The sequence below is a fragment of the Malaclemys terrapin genome, chromosome 8, assembly GCF_027887155.1.
Source record: "Malaclemys terrapin pileata isolate rMalTer1 chromosome 8, rMalTer1.hap1, whole genome shotgun sequence".
NCBI classification, from domain to species: Eukaryota; Metazoa; Chordata; order Testudines; family Emydidae; genus Malaclemys; species Malaclemys terrapin.
The window spans coordinates 92,272,956-92,293,931 of record NC_071512.1 but is presented as its reverse complement, the minus strand read 5'-3'; the positions used below and the strand labels follow the sequence as shown (position 1 = coordinate 92,293,931).

At 39.7% G+C, this 20,976-nt stretch overlaps 1 protein-coding gene across 3 annotated transcripts in view; it reads left to right on the top strand.

The window, feature by feature from the left end:
* The window catches only part of RAVER2 (ribonucleoprotein, PTB binding 2), a 65,568-nt gene that overhangs the window by 37,373 nt on the left and 7,219 nt on the right, over window positions 1-20,976 (top strand). The window contains exons 4-10 of one of the 3 annotated variants that reach the window (XM_054037567.1): window positions 376-567; window positions 2,653-2,779; window positions 6,754-6,836; window positions 10,641-10,745; window positions 10,942-11,053; window positions 16,345-16,518; window positions 18,353-18,615. In XM_054037567.1, coding sequence (XP_053893542.1) covers window positions 376-567; window positions 2,653-2,779; window positions 6,754-6,836; window positions 10,641-10,745; window positions 10,942-11,053; window positions 16,345-16,518; window positions 18,353-18,615 — 1,056 coding nt within the window. Of the gene's footprint in view, window positions 1-375; window positions 568-2,652; window positions 2,780-6,750; window positions 6,837-10,640; window positions 10,746-10,941; window positions 11,054-16,344; window positions 16,519-18,352; window positions 18,616-20,976 lie in introns of all 3 variants that reach the window. The other 2 variants (XM_054037566.1, XM_054037568.1) reach the window with 2 other exon arrangements.

Below are 20,976 nucleotides of genomic sequence, written 5' to 3'. Positions count from 1 at the left end.
AAAGTGAATATAAAAATAGAGATGTGCTAAAACTTTACATTCAAAATTTCATTCTGTATCTTTATACTCTATAAAATAACAGTCAAATATATTTCATAGCTGAGGTTCTTCATGAGATTAGCTGTAAAGGCAATGGAGAGTCAAGTAGGTACAACATGGTAATCATCTGCAAAATATTATTTACATATTATATTTAACATACATGAGACAGGAATGTGTACCTCCTAGGTATGCTATTAAAAGGTAGTTTTGTCTTAGGAATGTTAAAGATTTTGCACAGGTAATTCATGCTCAATGCAGGGAGAGAGGAAAATGCTTTAAAATAATTGCTGAATGTTTGTAATGTGTTCAGTGTACTGTGAAATGCCATTTCAGTTTGCTGAGGACGAAGGCTGTTATATTGGTGGCTTTGCAGTGATTGAGTATGAGACTGCAGAGCAGGCTGAGGAAGTGCAAGAAGTCACAGATGGTATGACTATCAGAGGAAAGAGAGTCCAGGTATCGTACTGTGCACCTGGAGCACCAGGACGAAGCACATTAGCTGCATTTATAGCAGCACAACGTATGGTAAGAGACCTTCCATTTTCAAAGAGAAAACACTTTAAATGTTTATATTATATGTTGTACATATATAAGAATTTATAAAATCCATTGGAAGAGAATCCCATAAGTGCTTTTATAATCAGCTTAGTATTTTAATAAGATTATTACTCAGCCAAGTGAAAATTCTTTTTTGAACAGAAGAAAGCTATTCGGCTCAGTGAAATGTTAATTGTAGTTCTGTTCTGACAAGTGACTCTGTAAAATGACATTGTGGAGTTCCATGTTTATTTCCTCACAGTGACTACACATCAAAATTGCTCTGTTTACAAATGAAAAGATAGTTTCTCTAACCAAGAGCTTAGGTTATAACTCAGTCTGTTCAAAGTGTTACTCTGTATCTACACAAGAAAAGTGGTTGAGTTTAGGTTGGAGTTGGCTAGCTCATGTTAGCTAGCCGGCAAACTCAACCTTCTTCCTAGTTAAGACAAGGACATGAACAGCAGGGATCAGGGGTAAGAGATTGTTTCAGTTCAAAACTAAACTAAGGGCTGGTCTACACTGGGGGGCGGGGGGATCGATTCAAGATACGCAACTTCAGCTACGTGAATAGCGTAGCTGAAGTCGAAGTATCTTGGATCGAATTACCTGGGGTCCAGACGGCGCGGGACGGATGGCCGCGGCTCCCCCGTTGACTGCGCTACTGCCGCTCGCTCTGATGGAGTTCCGGAGTCGACGGTGAGCGCGTTCGGGGATCGATATATCGCGTCTTAACGAGACGTGATATATCGATCCCGGATAAATCGATTGCTACCCGCCGATACGGTGGGTAGTGAAGACGTACCCCAAGAGAGAGTGCTTTTTAACAGCTATAGGTCGGTTTAAAATGAGACAAGTAAATGTAATTTAAAAATAAATGTCAGGGTAGTGGGAATGACTTTGTTTCATGCTTGGTGTAGAATGAAGCTTTTATGCCCTGCATGTCATATCAAATTATTTCTTAGAAAATTGGATGTGAAGGTAAGTGGTACATGAAGCTGTCTTGAAGGTTGTAGCAGAATATTCTCATTACTTTGGGTAGCTCTGAGTAAACTCAGCTGCTTTTCTATAGAGTTATTCACCTCAACTCTGTAGAAGAGCAGCTGAGTTTAGTGTTATTAAAGATGGCATATTTTATTGGTCTTAACGGTGGACTACATCTCCTTTCCCTTTCCAGAGTTGTGGGGAAAATGTGTGTTGTCCAGGAAAAAAACTGCCGAGTGTGTGTGTTTTGTGTTGTGAGGGGGTAGGGTGACAAGTTGGGGGCAGGGGTTGCTGTGGGGCACATTTTTTGAGCTTCTATTTCATACTGAAATATTTACATGAAGAGAACATGAATTTGAAACCTTTTTGATCCTACAAACATTACATTATAATTTCAGTCTGTGAATGAATGGTTTAAAACAGCGGTTCTCAAACTGTGGGTCAGGACTGACTCAGATTTGTTGACTCAGGGCTCAGGTTACAGGCCCCCTTCCTGGGGCTGAAGCCCTTGAGCTTTGGTTTTCCCCCTTCTCTCCCACCGCCTGGGACAGTGGGGCTCAGGCTTTGGCCCTGCCACCTGGGGCAGCTGGGGTCAGGCTTCGGTTCCCCCTCCTGGGGTCGTGTAATAATTTTTGTTGTCAGAAGGGAGTCGTGGTGCAGTGAAGTTTAAGAACCCCTGGTTTAAAAGGTTGAGAGAGAAGTAATGAGAATATTGAGGTGCTGTTATGCCTGTTAGTTTTATACTTTTCTTATTGTTTCCTATCTAGAAACCTAAAGGGGAAGGAGAAAAATGCAGCAACCATGATAATTTCAGTGTAAAGGAAATGCTGGAATATGTTACTAATGAGCTTTACAGTGAAAGGGTTAATTACATATATTTGGTGAAAGGAAATTGCAGGAACACTGATCTTTGAACTCTGGTGTGTGACACATGGAGATCAAGGAAATAATATCCAGCTCTGGATCTAAACCTATTTGTTTTATAAATAAAGGGTTTGCACTAGCAAATTTGTTTGAGGTAGTCATGGCAACAGAATATGCTTTTGTTTAATCCTGAGTGTAATGTTTCTGTATTTCTATTAATTCCAGATGAGAAACAATAGAAAGGGATTGCTTCCAGAACCAAATCCAGTGCAGATTATGAAGAGTTTAAATAACCCAGCCATGTTACAAATGTTACTGCAGCCCCAGTTGTGTAGACGTGCTCGTAAACGTGGTAAGCCTTTTTAAAAATAGATAAATAAGAAAATAATTCCGTGTGGTTAGTGATACAAGCTTTAGCTTAAAAAAAAAAAATCAGGAGCAACCTTTTAAAATACATATGTTTATAATTGCTCAAGATAGTCCTCTTCACAAAAGTGACAGAAAACAAATGGACAACAAACTCTCATGACAGTTAATTTAAATGAGACACAAACTGGGTGAGGTAATGTCTTTTATTAGACCAACTTCTGTTGGTCAAAGAGACAAGTTTTCAAGCTATAGGGCTCTTCTTCAGGTCTGGGAGAGGTAATCAGAGTGTCACAGCTAAATACAAGGTAGAAAAGATTGTGAAGCATTAGGATTTAACACATTGCAAGACACCATTCCTGATGAAGTGGGCAATTAATACCTCTGTAGAGGTGTAGCTCAAAAGCGTGTCTCTCTCAGCAACAGAAGTTGCTCCAATAAAAGATATTACCTCACCTGCTTTGTGTCTCTCATATCTTGGGACCAACATGGCTATACCACTGCAAACAGTGAATTTAAATATCATTGCTCCTTGTAAACAACCTCATGCTAACTCTGCAATCTATGTATATTTATATTAGAAATTGGTATAAAACAAAACCTTTCATCCAAACACCCTCAGACTTTGGGGATCTGGTTCCAGATCTGAACTTGCAACTCAAGTCCCTCTCTAGTTCATACCATTTTAAAATTATTTCTTTCTTGTATGTTACCATAGATGTATATATTTTACAAGCACGCTGTTAAACAATGTCCTTCTTCCAAAGGAACTTTCCTTCTAATTTGAATGGACAATAAATTAAAAGTAACGTATCATGTTTCAAAGAATGAAAGTGTTAGCAATAAGAATGGGAACAATCAGTCTGAAGAGATCAGTGAGGGAAGACTCAGGGCAAGTCTACACTACAGCACTACATCGGCGCAGCTGCAGCACGTCTTCACCAGTGAGAGAGCACTCTCCCGTCGGCATAATCATTCCACTTGGGCGAGAAGTGGAAGCGCGTCTCCCGCCGACATAGCGCTGATGTGGACAGTGTAAACCTTGTGTCACTTGGGGAGTAGGGGGGTTCACACCCCTGAGCGACGTAAGTTATATCAGCTTAGGCTGTAGCATAGACCTGCCTAAAGAATGAATGGCTGTGCTATAAATATTATGGGTGTGGGTGAGAATCTATGCAGTGCCTTTAAGACAGTTGGGAGGGATGAGGATGAGGTGGCTTTAAGCCACTTTCGCACCCTTCCAATCCTGGGTTGCTCTGGGGGATGGAGAGGCCCCTAGTTTAACTTAGACAGCCCTCAGGGCCTCTCTATGGGTATGTCTACACTGCAAAAAAAACATGTTCTTAACTGAGGTTAGTTAACCTGTGTTCACTAACTTGGGTTAAAACACACCTTTTTTTGCAGTGTAGACATACCTCAAGTTAGAAAAGCTTCCCTGGGCTGCTCTGTGGGCCACAGTACTGTGTGCTGTGGGCCTGTACCCAGCACAACTCTCCTGCTTCCGGGACGGCTCCATAGTGCACACCTCCTATGAGTGGGTCTTTGGGAGGCAGCCTATGGCTTTCTTCATCAATTCCTGCTTGGGGACAGTCCTCTTGCTGCTGGATAAAGGGCTTTTAGGATCCTTTTACATTGCTTCAGCCCTTTTACCTGTCATAACATGGCCAGAATGGAGATGAGTATCTTGCCCTCTGTGCAGATGAACCTTAATTTTTCAATGGTTCCTGGAAATTCAGAAAATGGAGATTTTTGGGAAAAACAAAATTCCACTCTTGGTGGCATTTCTGAATTTTGCATAATTGAGTTTGGATAATCAGAATTTTACCTGTATTTCAAGGAGCACATGTGTGGCTCTCTGTAGTTGTGAATAAGTGTATATGTGGCTTTTTATGAGAGAGCAGTAATGCATTAAGAGGTATCTGTGAAGATGGGGAAGTGCAAGACAGCTTTGAGTGTGGTTGTTTTCAGAAGGTTGGCTGTAAAAATGTCACTATAGTTTTATATTTGCCTCACACTGGCTTCTGTATTAAATTTGCTCAAGTTACATTTAAAAGGATGGCTTTTCAAATTGTGACAGCCTTGCAGACTCACTATGGGAAGCTGGATTCTGTCTGACGTGTACATCATGACCCATACTAAAGATTTTGTAATCAATTTTCTTAATAATTCTGTTGGTAAGGCTAAAAAGAATCTTAGCTGCATTGTCTCTGCAGTGCTAAAAGGGGCGATAAAGTATTTTACTTACTAAAGGAAGCATATGTGACCCTGAATACATAAAGCAGCAAATCTGTTTAGTAAGGAGGGGCCCGTTTTTGTGCAATCACTTTTATTTCCATAACTCCACCTGAAAGAAGTCTGTATGGAGGGGATGTGTAAGAACAACTGAGCGTGTGGAAGTACACCGTGGGTCTCTGCAGAAAGGGCATGATCTCATTGGATGGGGACCACTCCAGGGAGAACAGCAGCGAAGTGAGACTCTTTAAGGGAGCACAGAAGCACAATTTAAAGGGACGGAACCGCATAGATTGATGGTATAAGCTGCTATTTATGCAATCCTTTGATAATTCTTTGCACTTCATAACTTGACCAAAGCACTCTCAGGACACGCCTATGGTTATTACTGTATTACTCATTGCAAAAATGGGCAAACTGAGTCATGGGAAGGTAAGCAACTCACCCAGAGTCCAACAGGAAGTCAGTGGCAGAGCCAGGAATAGAACCTACATGTAATATTCTTACCCTCTCCACATCTAAGTGCCGCTTAACGGCTTGTTTCTCCCATGCTGCTTCCAGAGTGAATAGAGTTTACTTGTGTGTAACTTTCCTAATGCTGTTTCCCTTCCTTTAACGTCTCTCTGCTTGTCTGTCTGTCTTCAGATTGTGAGATCCTTGGAGCAGGGATTGTCCCTGCTTGAATATTTAGAAAGCTCCCAGCAGGTTATGGGTGCAACCACAAATGTATGAAATAAGAACAATAACCCAGTCCCTGCTCTAACCACGAAACTACAAACTTCACCGTATTTTTAACACTGTCTCCTGAATTCTTTTTAAAATCTCACAATTTTGTTTGTAACTTTCATCTTTTAATTTCCAAAAATTCCCCATGTTTTTATTGCCTATAATCATTTGTTACCTCAGACTTCTGAGGCTCTTTCTGTTACTGTGAGCACTCTGTAGTATTGTAAAATGGCAAGCAGCACTGCTGAGGAATCTGAATTTAGTCTTTATTTAAACTCAGTTTCTGTCTAGTGTGACTGTCCCTAATATAAACTCTGGTCGTGCTCCCACTGAAGTCAAGGGGAGTTTTGCCATTCACTTCTAAGGGCCCATTGATGACATGTTAAATTATTACCTGTTTATAATTGACTACACAGAAATTGTATGTCCAATGACTATGTATCTATCGAAGCACTTGAACTAAGGCCCCAATCCTGCAGTTTAGAGTGAACGAGAAGACCTGTGCACCTTTGAGGAACCCTGTTGACTTCAGTGGGGCTCCCAGTAGACATAGCCGTTTTCCTATGTGCTATTAATTGCAGGATAAGAACAGGAGTACTTGTGGCACCTTAGAGACTAACAAATTTATTAGAGCATAAGCTTTTGTGCATATGCATCCGAAGAAGTGGGCAGTAACCCACGAAAGCTTATGCTCTAATAAATGTGTTAGTCTCTAAGGTGCCACAAGTACTCCTGTTCTCTTTGCGGATACAGACTAACACGGCTGCTACTTTGAAACCTGCAGGATAAGAGTCTCTCTGCATAATAAGCTTCAGCCAGATGTGTATTAAAAGGGTTCACTGTCCTGATTTTTAGTCAGTTAATTAAATGTTAAATCCTATAGAAATATTTAGAAAAAGGCAAATATGTAAAGTGTATGTAATTGTTAAAAATCATTCTTTGCCTAACTTTTAAAAGCTCTATAAATTTTTCAAGGATCCTATCTTGTGTTTTCTCCAGCAGTTCTTGGAGTATCTGCTGGTTTACCTCATCTTATAAATACAGCAGTCAGTCCAGGATTTTTCCATTTGAATAAAGTACACCAGGTATGTTTATCAGTGTGAAAAAATTTATATCAATTTATGTATTTAAGCAGTATTTTGCATTAAAATGTTGTAACAGATCTCAAGAATTGACAACTAAAATCAAATGTTTTTGTTAAAATGACTTTATATAGTATATATTAAATACAAAGTAATTTCAAGAGACTTTTTAAATAAGATATGAGATTTGACTAATCAAAATTGAGGAGTGCTTACTGTCTGTATGCAAATTACCATTTTATTTTTTCTGAATTTTTGATTCGCTGTTACCTGATTGTTTTGTGGTAGAGAGAACTTATCGTTTCTAGAAAGAACATCTGTTTCCAAGTAACAGGTTGAGTAACAAGGACCATTGATTCATTTTGTAAGTAGCTCATTCAAGAACAAAGCCTTTTTGGAAAATAAGTCTGATTCAAGGCTGGAAGTGTGTTGTCATTGTGTTTCTTTTTAAAGCCTGTAAAGTGTACTACATGAATGATAACAATAACAACAATAATAATTTTGAGGTGTTAGTTTTTAGCTAAAAATAAACCAAAACTGTGTATTACTGAAGTGTTCTCAGAGTTCTTGTGGTGTATTATAAGGCTCCTATGACTTCCAAACCACTATGAGCCCAACAGTAGTAAAAAGGGGATATTCTGGAAGCTCATATAAAGAATCCAAAGTTCATAGGGGTATCTTGTAGGGAGATTTGGGATAAATCTACCCCCTAACTCAGGGACAAGGGCTGGGCTGGAGTAACAGCTTTTGTCCACAGTCAGTACTCCCTTTTGTACCAATCTATTGGGTCAACAGGCCACCCAGTTTCCACTTCTGCTTACCACATCAGGACTACTGTAGGGGCTTCTACAGTGTGGACTCTGCCAAGGGGTGAATTTTACCCTTAGGAAATATGGGTGGGGTTTTCAAAAGTACCTAGAGAAGTCAGGAAGTTCTAATACCATTGATTTTTAAATGAGGCTTTTGCTCCTTACTCTATTCAGTACTTTTGAAATTCCTACTCGAAATAAAAACAATTCTTATTTATTCGTTACTATTTCTATTATACTTTTAAGATCTATAGCTCCATGTCTGTTAAGAGAGATTGAACTAAAATAGGAGAGATTTTCTTCACAGTAAAGACACTTTGCTTTCTCTCATTTTTCTGTTATGCGTTATCTAGAGGCATGTATTCCTTTCTAATGTTAGGCATGTTGTTTAGATCTGCAGCACACCATAGAATAAAATACATTTGCTGCATGTTGTAAAGTTTATTGAACACAAAGAGTGTTGTTTGCTCGCATTTTTAAAGTGTATATATATGACCTTTTCCTCTGATATATTTAGTTACTGCTGCTCTTTCTATGGTTTTGTAGATTTTGTGCCTTCCTTGGAAGGCAACATAAATGCTTTTTAATCACAGTTGGAAGGAGGCATGTTGTACATAGTTGCAGTGTGACTGATGATGATCCACTGCTTTTTGGCTTAAGTATACTACAGCCAAACAAGCTAGTGTTATTGCTTTGGATAGGCTCACGCATTTAATATTCTTCCATGGGAGCTCCTGCTTTTAATTAATCTCTAAACCTGGCCCAGTAAGCTGAATTACTGACAGTAATTTAATTATCTAGGTTCCTTTCATTGGCACTTGTCTACCCTTATTCTGTATCTTTTTGGGGTACTCTTCAATGCCAGAGAATCTGGTCACTCTTTCTTTCTTGGAATTCAGTGTTATCATGTACAGGAAAAGAAGCTGTGTTACTTTCTAAGCTTTTTGTTGGTTTGTCAAAAGAACACTGGTTCAGCTTATTTCTATATTCCTTCCTGCGTAGGTTGTTTTTGCTGCGTGAAATTGACAGTTCAAGATTTTGTTAACTGATACATTGAGAGGAATCACTTTTTAAAAGTATGATACCAAAGCATTGCTTATAGAATAATTAAATTATAGATAATTAGGAGGACATGACAGATGAGAATTTGAACAGTTGTTTGGATGAATCACTGAATACTTTTTTTAACTTAGCTACTCTGGGTATTTCTTAATGATAGACATTATGTGCCGCCATAACACATTTTGAACATTTAGAGTTATGTGTTAACTGACTGATCTAACTGTTTAACAGCTCTTCCTGTGATTAATCCAGAGAGTCTGTTTTGAAGATTCAGCCAAACAATTTTCTTAAAAGTTTGTCATTTAATCAGTACATTTTCTTTCTTGATGTAACTCAGAAAATACAAATAAAATAATAAAAAATAAAGATGTACTGGCAACATCAGCTGCAGGTCATTTCTACTTGAGATGCTTAGGACAGCAGTGCGGACTCAATACACAAACATATTGATGCAGTTAATCAAAATTTGGCCCTTGTTTGTTTTGCAGAGTTCTGTTTTTGCAGGTTCTTAGAGATTCCTTGTTTTGTGTGTTGATATTATTGTAAATAATTTCCAAAACACAGAGGACTGTTCTGTGACATGAATGTCTGTGTTCTACGTGTTCTGAGTTTAGTGCCTAAGGAATCTGCATCCTTGTCACATTGGGACACAAACTGTGCTGGCTATAAATGTCTAGAAACATTTGTGAGGCAGAGTTCTGGCAAAGCCATAAAGCATGCAAAGGCCTACTTGCTCTGCTCAGCTGCTTCTTCAGTTTTCAATCATTAGTGGTGATCTGTCTGCACTCACACAGTGAGGAATTTTTATTCCATATTTCTAGTCTTGCCTCACAGAATGCGCTCTTTAAATGCCAGAGTGCTACAGAAAAAGGTTTATAGAGACCTGGAGCAAACATATGTTTTGGCTGGCAAACCATGTTCAAGAACCTCTTGCTCTCCAAGAATTATGTTTGACTCAATGTTTTCAAGCAGTCATGTAGTTAGCACAAATTATAGCAGTGGTTCTCAAACTTTTGTACTGGTGACCCCTTTCACATAGCAAGAGTGTGACTTCCCCATCTCTTATAAATTAAAAACACTTGTTTATATATTTAACAACATTATAAATGCTGGAAGCAAAGCGGGGTTTGGGGTGGAGGCTGACTGCTCACGAACCCCTCATGTAATAACCTCACAATCCCCTTAGGGGTCCCAACCCCCAGTTTGAGAACCCCTGAAGTATAGCATTGTTTGATGCTCCAGTGTGGACAGCCATTTCTTTTAAACCATCATGCAATCCAAAAACCATACTGTAGAATAAGGCAAGTTCTAGTATGGCATCTCAACATGGTTTGTTAAGTGTCTTGATTGTGGATGAAAACCGTGTTACAACAGTGTTTTAGTGTAACTGTGCATGAAAACCATTTCAAAAAACATTGAGCCACAGTGTGAACATAGCCTGAATAACTAGCCACGTTATGAATGTTCTGGGAATAGTGTTCTATGTAGGATACTTACCAATGAGAAAGGGAAGAATCATATATGTGTAGGTATCCTTTCCTGAAGGTAGCATTAATGTTTAGAGACTGTAAAGCAGTATATAATAGCCCCTAATTATCCCAACATAACCTAATAAAGTAGTGAGATGTTTGGAGCAGATGCCATGTAAGAAATAAAAACATTGTAAAGCACAATACAATAAACTACACTTATCCTCTAAAAATCACCCAGAAAATCAAACTGGAGGAAAGGAAGGATAAAAGGAATTCAGAATCTTCTGAAAGCTTTGATTGCAAATGAAGCAAGGATTTGGTTTTATGGAGGGGAAGTCACTGACTTCAGATAAACATAGACATAAGCTAAAAGTATCTGGCCTATATCACATCAGCCGGAAATCTTGCAACAAGTATAATTTTTTTGTATTCTTTAACTAATGCTTCTTGTGTCAATTTGGCAGAATTCTGTTCTGGGGAATACATCTAATTTACTGCTACAGAACCTCTCCCACCTACAACTGGCACAGAAGCAACTAATTAAAATTGAGAATATTCAAACTAACAGTGTAAGTTCATCATTTTAACTTCAGTTATCTGCCTGTGTACCTTTTTATTAACTATTTTCTAAAACAAATAGGACTTTTTAGCCTATTAAAACTTTAACCATCTAGCATATGTAGAAGAGATTAACTGTATGTGAAAGCCTGTGGAATAGCTAAGATGACTGTAGTCATTTACAATACCACTTGTTCTTCTTTATAGAAACCTGGCTTACTTGGAGAGCCTCCACCAATGTTACTTCAGACAGTATTGGGAACAAGGCCAATACCATCAGTGAGTGCAGACCTGGGAAACCATGGAGAAGCGCATACATGTAAATGACATTTTGTTTCATACTGTACCAGCAGAAATGTCCAGTTTGAAAATATGCAGCTGACTCACTCCTACTTTTTTAACAAAAGTGATAATCAATAACTTTAACCTTATCACCACAGAATAAGGAAGCCACCAAGCCTAACAACAATGTGAAATACAGGAGATTTAACAAAAGAATTATGTTGATTATTGCTGTATTGATCGGTTTGCGTTGGCTGCTTTCACTACCTGGCACAAACTCCGAGGCTTCCCAGTTACACAAACTTAGATATTTTATGAAAAAAGCAGCAATGCAAACAAGGGGCATATTTTCATTTAGCTTCTAAAGCAGGGGTCGGCAACCTACGGCATGCGTGCCAAACACGGCACGCGAGCCGATTTTGAATGGCACGTGGCTGCCTGCCGCGGTTCCAACCCCCAGCCGCACTCAGCCCCCCCACCCGCCGCTCTCCCCTGCTGGGGCAGGAGGCAGAAGCTCTGTCCTGCAGCAGCCAAGCTCCCACCCTCCTTCCCCCAGCCGTGGTGCAGCCTGCTTTCCTACCCCTCCTCCTCTCCTTCCCTGCGCCGGCCCTTGCAAAGGGAAGGGGGAGGAGTGGCAGCCCCTTGCTAAAGCTGGCCCCAGGTAAAGGAGGCAGAGAAGAGGTAGGGACGGGCCTTGGGGCATGGAGTGGAACAGGACATATCCCTTCCAGCCCCCTGCCATGAGCTGCTCAGGGCAGAGGGCAGGGAGCTGGGAGCACCCCCATGAGCCGAGCACCCCAGCCCTCTGCCCTGAACCCCCCCCCACACCCAGCCTTCTGCCCTGCACCTCCACACACACCCCAGCCCTCTGTCCTCCCCCCCCAACACCCAGCCTTCTGCCCTGCACCACCCCCAGCCTTCTGCCCTGCACCCCCCCACACACCTCTCCAGCCCTCTGCCCTGACCTCTGAAGCCCCCCACACCGCCAGCCTTCTGCCCTGTATCTCCACACACACCCAGCCCTCTGCCCTGACCTCTGAAGCCCTCCACACCCACCCTTCTGGAGGTGTGGGGGGCTTTAGAGGTCAGGCCCCATTCAGCTCGCTGCTGGTCTAGGTAAACAGAACGCCAGGCTGGCAGCGAGCTGGGCAGGCTGGTGGCGTAAGATCAGCATTTTAATTTAATTTTAAATGAAGCTTTTTAAATATTTTGAAAACCTTGATTACTTTACATACAACAATATTTTAGTTATATAATATATAGACTTATAGAGAGAGACCTTCTAAAAAACGTTAAAATGTATTACCGGCATGCGAAACCTTAAATTAAAGTAAATAAATGAAGACTCGGCACACCGCTTCTGAAAGGTTGCCTACCCCTGTTCTGAAGCATACATAGATGAGGATTCTGGCACAGACACCTTGGCTTCATTGCCTTCTCTTCCAGAAGATTCCCATATTTTTGTTTTCCATGGTCTGTATTTGCCAGGCATGTACTTGAGTATCAGGCTACTGTCTGCTCATGTTGATTTTGCCGGCTTAAACATCAAAATCCAGACAAATTCAGAATTATAATTAGCATGGTATCATATATCCCACACACACTTGCTTACATCTTGGTGTCAGTTCAGGCTGACCATGAAGTTTATCACTTAAGTCAAACAGGTATATAACTGAAAGAAGCCAAGAGTAAGCAGAATAGCAAAATATAAACAGAAATGGGCCACATATTCCAAGGAGAGGCTAAACATGAACAGACTTGCTGATTAACCCCTTTATGCTAGGAATGAGCTTTTCCTGATGTGAGCCAAATTTTTAACAGCAGCCTCTAAAATGATGGACACATTTTTTCATGACCGCATTATTTTAATTCCTAAATAGGGTAGTTAGATGTCTATTCTGTTTGTGCGAAATGACTCTAAGAGTTAACGCTAGGTGCTTTAACATTTAATGTAAGACAGTCTCATCTTCCTGTGTTGAGTGAAATTAGCAAACTATCAACACTCTCCTATTACAACTCTTAACTGTCAGATAAACCCACAGCAATATATTTGGCTAGGGTTCTGAATTTGCTTTAATTCCTTAAGGTGATTTGGCATGCTATTTCTTGCCTGAAGTTCTCAGTTTCTGAAAGGAGCACTGTTTTCATTTTAGTGTCTTATTTTCTTACTGATGTTCTTGGATATATGAATGGGACTAGATCTTATTACTTTTCTTTGCTTATGCCCATATCCCCTATCTGATGCAATGTACTAGACACGTTAAAAAGGGCATTTGCTTTACTTTATATTACTTTGGTTTTCAATACTTGTAGCCTCTGTTAGTCCATGCCTTTTAGTCCTACAATTAACTTTATTCCATTTTAAGGGCGTCTACTTTTAATACACTTGTAGACCTCGACATTTTGATTTTGGAGAAATCAAATATCTTGATTTTACTGATATTCCTTGGTTTTTAATGAATTTTTCTAATGTCTTGTCTCTTCACATGAGGACAGAAATAGGTTTTTAGTATTCATTCCTGTAGGTTCCCACCTGATACATCTCAACATCACAAAGCTTCTCTTACAAGTAGCTGTTCTGCTGAAATCAGCTGTGAATCCAGCCCACCAGAATCCTATTAGGTTTTAACTGGAGTTGAGTAAAAGTCCATTACATGGAATTTTTTAAACCTCTAAAGTTGTTGACATTACATCTTGATGGAAAAGGAATTAGCGCTTAAGTTGGGAGAGGTAGTTCAACGGCATCAAAGAGTTTAAAGGCTTTGTGAAGACTAATGCTCTTCACTGCATATAAATCTATATATTTGGATAAGCCTAGAGTTACTACTCTGCATTTGATTTCACTTCCCTGTGAATACCGTAAAGTGAGGGTGCTCTGTCCCTTGTCAGGAAGGAGGGTGGGGAAAATGCTTTGATAATTCATTAGAGATTCCTGCAGCCAGCAAAGTGCTGGTGAACATGCAGTTCCATGCAGTTCTCAGCCGCAAGGAAGATGGTTCTGATGTGGAGCCTTGAAATGTAAACTGAGGAAAAATGGAATGGGATGTAGGCGTTAAGATTCTATAACACCCCAGTGCCCTGCTCCCCTAGTAGGGTGAAAGAAGAGAAGGAAAACGTGTAACCTACACACCTCATTTGGAACCGGAAGTACACAATCAGACAGCAGCAGAGACCAAAAAAAAAAAAAAAAGGCAAATACATTACAGTACTGTGTTAAACGTAAACTACTAAAAAAATTAAAGGGAAAGCTTAAAAAAAGATTTGAGAAGGCAAGGAAACTGTTTCTGTGCTTGTTTCGTTTAAAATAAGAGGGTTAAAAGCAGCATTTTTCTTCTGCATGTTAACATTTCAAATCTGTATTAAGTCTATGTTCAGTTGTAAACTTTTGAAAGAACAACCATAACGTTTTGTTCAGAGTTCCGAACAACTTACATCCCCGAGGTGTTCGTAACTCTGAGGTTCTACTGTATATACAGGTTAATTATGACTATAAACATAATTAGCAGCTTTGCCTTTTAATGGAATTTTATTTTTCTCTCTTTTTTAAGGAAGGTATTAAGAAGATGAGTTGTTAGCATTGGTTATTCTTCTCTTCATAGTGGTATAATAAATTTTTCTTGTTTCTGAAATTTTGTTTGTAACTTGAAAACTGCTCAAAATAATTCTCTTGACAGATAATTTCAGAAACTACACATCTGCATTTTATGGGTCTATTATAGATATTCTCTGCAAGAGCAGGATCTAGTGGGATTAGTGGAGGATAGTCCAGCTTGGCTTTAGAGATGATTGTCTCTTGGACATGTTCCCTTCCACTCCCCGTTGCACAGATCACCTCTGTTCTCATTTGTAATTGCATATAATGTGGATACAATCAACATTAATGACAACTTACATTGCACAAACATTGTAACAACTCAATTGCCATATGTTGCATGTTAATATCCGAAAGTGCACTGCACTTGGTGACGTGGTTACCGCTAGTACAGATCCAGGAATTGGCTCTATTTCACATGTCATTACCAACCACAGTGCAGAATTATTGCCCTTTAGGTTCCAGGATGTGCCATCTTCAGAGGAGTCTGAGTTTCATTTTTATCTCTAGTAAGGTGCAGCCAATGGCCGTTCCATACAAAATATTGGTAAAGACTATTGTTTTTATACTTGATTGATGCTCTCCTCTGCAACTCTGATTTGTTGCTCAGCTGTTCAGCAAGTTGGGCGTTTCAGTAGCAGAACTGGTGTTTTGTGTTAAATGCTAGGAAGGAAGAATGAAGTCAAAGCTATATCTGTAATACTCATATTGTCCTACACACAGAGCACTTTACAAGCTAATTTATGGGCTTTGAAGGGACGCTGTCAATTTAAAATCCATTGAATTAACTTTAAAATCCACTGAATTAATTAAAAATAGTGTCATGTACTATGCCTGCCCTGAGTCCCTCTGTGTGTTTTACACATTACTGTGTGAAAGACCCACCCAAACAACTGAGGACAATGACTGACTACACAGGAGAGACTGTACAAAAATGGATGTTGTGAATGCACAAACTAAACAAAATAAAAATACTTTCTTCTCTAATCTCTGTTCTCTTGGGTATTGTAACTCAGAGGTAAATTGTTCTCTGAGAAAAGGGTGATTTTTTTTTCTTTTAAATTGACTGTGTCCCTTTAGCAAACAGATACAAATTTGAGATAGAGGTCACTTTATTCAATCTGAAGTATGACCACCTCAGGGTGGAACTTGATACACGTTTTACAACACTATGCAACAGTTTATGACAGGAAATGAAGACGAATGCTCAATCCAAGTGGAACTGCAGGGGAAAATTAGATACACAGAACATAAGTATTTGAGTTTGAATTTGGCCAGGACAACGGGGTTAACACCCTTGTCTCCTGTGAGAAGTGCCAGCTGTTGCTCACTTTGTTTTTTGTAAGAGGGTGCTTCCAGCAATCCAGTGCTTTGTGATACTATGCTGCAGTTTGCTTCAGTCCTAACTCAGAAGGCAAAGTGCCAGCTACTAAATCACTGACTCCACTTCCTGAGGCATGTATGTGTTTATTGGCAGAATCTCTCACACAGCTATGCATGGACCTGGCCTAACTCTGCTTCACTTGAGAACTCATGGGATTGCAGTGCAAAGTTGGTATATCAGTAGGTTTTTTCAAAAAGGTTTCAGGTGGAGTATATGCTGAGGAACCCTGCCGAGTGGCTGTTGGATTTGTTCTGTATTGCTTGTGCATAGCATTTCTTATGTGTAACTGCACCTTCAGGCCTTGGTATCAGTCTGATTTTGTAATCCTTGTGCACACTGTGCTGTACAACAGGTGTTCCCCCTGAAGTGTTCTGTGTGCACACCATGGCTTCTCAGCAGCTAGCCAATAGAAGCAGAAGGTTAACCAAACATCTTCCCTATTCCCGGATGATGAAAAAATTGAGCAGGGATTATCCATTGGGATCAGATGGGCAAGTTCTACACAATCAGTTTCATAGAATTGTAGGTGAGTGGCCATGGGGGAAGCTTGGTCCTGCCTGTCTTCTTCAATGTTTCTGTCCTGAATGTGGTAAAACATGGCTTGTGTTTACTGCCTGGGATGCCCCTTTCATAATACCTGAGCAAATAGCACAGGCCTTTTAAGGAAACCCTTGTAAATTTCTATTTGCCACTAAGATCAGCCTTGCGGTAGATTTTACCACTTTCCCTCCCCCTTGATTCCAACATTTGACAACGGGGAATTACATGCAGTGCCTTGAAAATCCAGATGGCAGCTCTTAAATGTTTGTGCTCTTAGTGGACTATTTGATAGGAATTCTTTCATGGTTTATTTCTTCTATATATTTAAAATAAACTATCCTGTGGCCCCCTAGAGTCTTAATCTGGTGCATTCCGGGTTCTGACTCTTGTGCCTCTCTCCTCCATCTTTCTTTGGGTTTTGGCGCAAAGGGTTTCTTGTTTGATAGATTTACATGTGCCAGGTGAGTGGGTGCTATCCTGCAGTCCCTCTTGGTATTTCATCATATTGATGATTTGCAAAAGTTTCTGCAGAATTTCCTGCTTAAACCACAAAAAGAAGAACAGGAGTACTTGTGGCACCTTAGAGACTAACAAATTTATTAGAGCATAAGCTTTCGTGGACTACAGCCCACTTCTTCGGATGCATATGCATATGCATATGCATCCGAAGAAGTGGGCTGTAGTCCACGAAAGCTTATGCTCTAATAAATTTGTTAGTCTCTAAGGTGCCACAAGTACTCCTGTTCTTCTTTTTGCGGATACAGACTAACACGTCTGTTACTCTGAAACCTGCTTAAACCAGTATCTTCTCTCCTCTGTCTCACTTCTCTCTGTTGTTCACCTGGTGCAGAAGACATTGTGGCATTTTTTGAATATTTTCAGGATGCTAATACTCTACTTGCACAGATATTTACCAATTTTTAGGAAGGTTGGAGCCACTGTTTTTATTCAGGATCTGCCTTTTTAGACTTGTTATTCCAGGGTGAATAAACTCCTCTAGTTGAGGAGCTCTGCAAACAGTTTGTTTGTGCTCACTCCATTAAGCATTAGAGGTTTACTGTCTAAGTGTTGATGGATGTGACTTTTGGTTGCAAATTTCTTGGCACAGTGATGCCTTAAGCTGTCTGTGGAAAGATCGGAGATGACTCTGTTTAGTATAACTTCTTATTTTCCACCCAGTTTGTTTTTGGGACTACTAACAGCCCCACACTCTGCATTGATTGCGCCCAAGTCTTGTTAAATAAATGATTTCAGACACCTTACTTCATTTTACAGTATTCCTAGACAAGGCTTGAATAATGTACTCACCAGTGGTAAGTAGAGAGTTTTTCTGTGGAGCAGTGAGACTTAGGCCACCAATTTCTGCAGAATTTAAGCCTTCATTTAATTAAAAAAAGAGTTTCTTGCCCTTCAGGTTGTGAAGAAAACCTTCCTAGTGTGAACTGATGCTGTGCAGTTTTCCTGAGCCCACAGACAGATCACTTAGGGGCCTCTGCTGCTGCTGTTCATAGCTTTCTTGAGTAGCAGAAAAAACAAATGAACCAGACCCTGGTCAGTTTAACTTCTTAGCCTAGCAGATGTTTAGACTGAAATAGCATTAAATACAGTTACAGTTTTCTGTTCTAGCTTTAGTTTTAAATTAAGCTCCAGGTTTTTATTACTGCAGCATTCCTGGCCACCAGCATCAGGATTAACTGTTATATGACAGCTTTGAAATAGATTTCTCAATGTTTTTGTCATCACTTAATAAAAACCACAAGTAAAATGTTCTGATAAATCTTGTCTAACAGAAAGGTTTCTCCATTTATGGTTGACTGCAGCATCTGTGACTCCAAATCGAACAACAGCAGCAACAGGGATGGGCATCTTGCCATTCTTTCCAAATCAGCCCGTTGTTGGACAAGCTATGCCAGGGCAAAATAATACTCAGGATAAACAATCAGCTACAGTGGGACTGTCAGAAGGAGCTGGCTCAGGGTCGCAGGCTTATCTTCAGAGCTTAACAAATTTTACTGCTGGAGGCTTGCGCACAGAACATCCCCAACAGCAAAGTCAGCCAAAAAGCACTGATACAAGTTCAGGGGTAAGAAAAACCGGACATAGATTTTGCATTCCCGTGCTCCCGCCCCCTTTGTTGTTGTTGTTGTTCTTCCAACTACAAGTTAACTGCATTTTCTTTTTGCAGTATCTCCATTATAATATTTACTGAATCATAGAATGATTTATAAAGCATTTTAAGGTTATTTGGATTATGAATTACAGCAAGGAAACATTAATGTCTTTTGATTGTCAAAATGAATTAACAAAGAGGAATCTTTCTATAGTACTATTATCCTCATGTACATGCCTCTGTATATGTAATGATGAAATTATGTAAGCTACAGGAAATGCCCTTTTTAGACAGTAAAAATGGAACTCATGTTGTAATTCAGTGACTGTAAACTAGAACAGTACCTCTAGGTTAGGGTGTGTGTGCGTGTGTGTGTTTCTAATCTGCATCCTCTTAAAACACAATTGGCATTTCCTTGACATCAGATCAGGTTTAGTATTTATTCTTTCAAAGTGTGTGGATGCAGAAGAAAAAATTAAAGCTGAAATGAAATGCTTTATTAAAAACTGTTTGAGATTCGCAGCCATTAACTGTATTCTGTACATGTATTTACTTAAACATTTGACATTTACAGAAAACTTGAAATATCTTAGATTATTATGTTTTGATTTAAGTTTTCTTGTTTTCCTGAAGCAGTTGAGATTACTAGCACCTAAGCAGTGTCTTCGGCTACATTCTGTTTTCAGCATTTATTTAATATGTAATTATTTTAATTTTTAAATCTATGTTAGTGTAATGATTTGGGATTTTAAACAGATTATTTTTGTATATTTTAATCAGCATTTCCGTTCACCTTTTCATACAGATAAAAAAGGAAAATAAACTTTTAAAACTCCAGATAATCAAGTATTCTAAAAATGAATCTGCAGGTTATCTAGGGAGGTTTTGAATCCCATACTTTTGGACAGCCTTTCTGGCAGAGATATTAATAAAGTTACTTTCTTTTCTGCATCAGTTGATACGGGGCCAGTTTTCTAAGGCGAGTACATTAGTAGCACATTCCAGATTTGTACATTTTTAACCGAATGGATTTAGAATAAAATTATATAAACCCCCCCGGGGCTACGTGTTTCAAGTGATTATATGTTCTCCAGTTTGAAATCAGCCCATCCATACTCTGGGATGGCTGCTCAGTGGTCTCTGTGAAATTGAGAGAGTGTTGTCTTCAGTCCAGTTCCCAGTGGACAGGTATCATGAAACTCCTAATAGTATGGCACTAACTGGTTCCCCTCATAGTCAGTGTCAACTGAACCCAAGGTTTGAATGGGCCTGGAGACTGAACCATCTCCTGACTCACTGAGGTAGGAGCCTTTCCCAGAATAGGGCTCCGCTACAGTGGTATTGTGAGGTGGGACTCATGCCTTACTGTGTTTTGACTAAAGAGAGGATTTCAGTTTCCCAGGCTGACATTCTGGCACTTCTCATGAGCATTAAATTCCATTTTAGACATGCAAATCCATTTGCATTTTTAATTATGATTTTAAATATTAAGGGCAACAAATTACCCTTATTTGAATAAACTCCTTGGTACTAGTAGTAGAAAAAGCCAACTTCCAACCCAAACGGATGTACCAAATGTGATTACCAAGTGAATTAGGAACCTGAATGTACATTAACAGTGAAGAGATTACACCCAGTGTTGAAAAGCAGGTAAAAATCCTCTGAAATTTATGGCCCAAATTATCTGTTGGTGTGATGCCATTGAGGTCTTATGCCCACAGAAAATTTGGCCCAATAGTTTGCCCTCTATGTAGGATACTCAGTACATCTCTGTGGAATCTCACTCAGTGTTCTGATTGGCCTGTAAAAGAGATGATTTTCAGTTCCCATGTGTTACAGTTTGAGAGGTGACATATGCCTCAGCATAGACCAGTTCCTTTGTGTTTATTGATATTAATAGTAAGTGCTTCTGCATCACTATTATGACTTATCAGGAGACCCATCTCTCAAAAGTGGCGAGAACAATGTTTTCTGGCAGGTGTTGGGGGTGCTGTAACAGGTGTTTTAAATGTTGCTAGAATCTATGTAGGATTAGCTAACTAATTTGCCACCTGCACATGTAACTCTATTTTGGGTATATTTTTATGCTGTAAATCAACAAATTAAATGTAAGGTTGGGCTAGTGGAGGGCTCGCTAATGTGCTAAGAATAGCTGTGTAGATGCTGTCCTCCCTCCCTTGCCCCTCACCAGACTTGAGCTGCAATGTCTACACAGCTATTTTTAGCACGCTAGTGAGAGCACTGCTAGCCCGAGTCTGCGGACCCAGGCTAGGCACTCGCTCCGGAATGTAGCATGGACATACCCTTAGGGGTGGCCTTTGGGCAGGCAGGCTG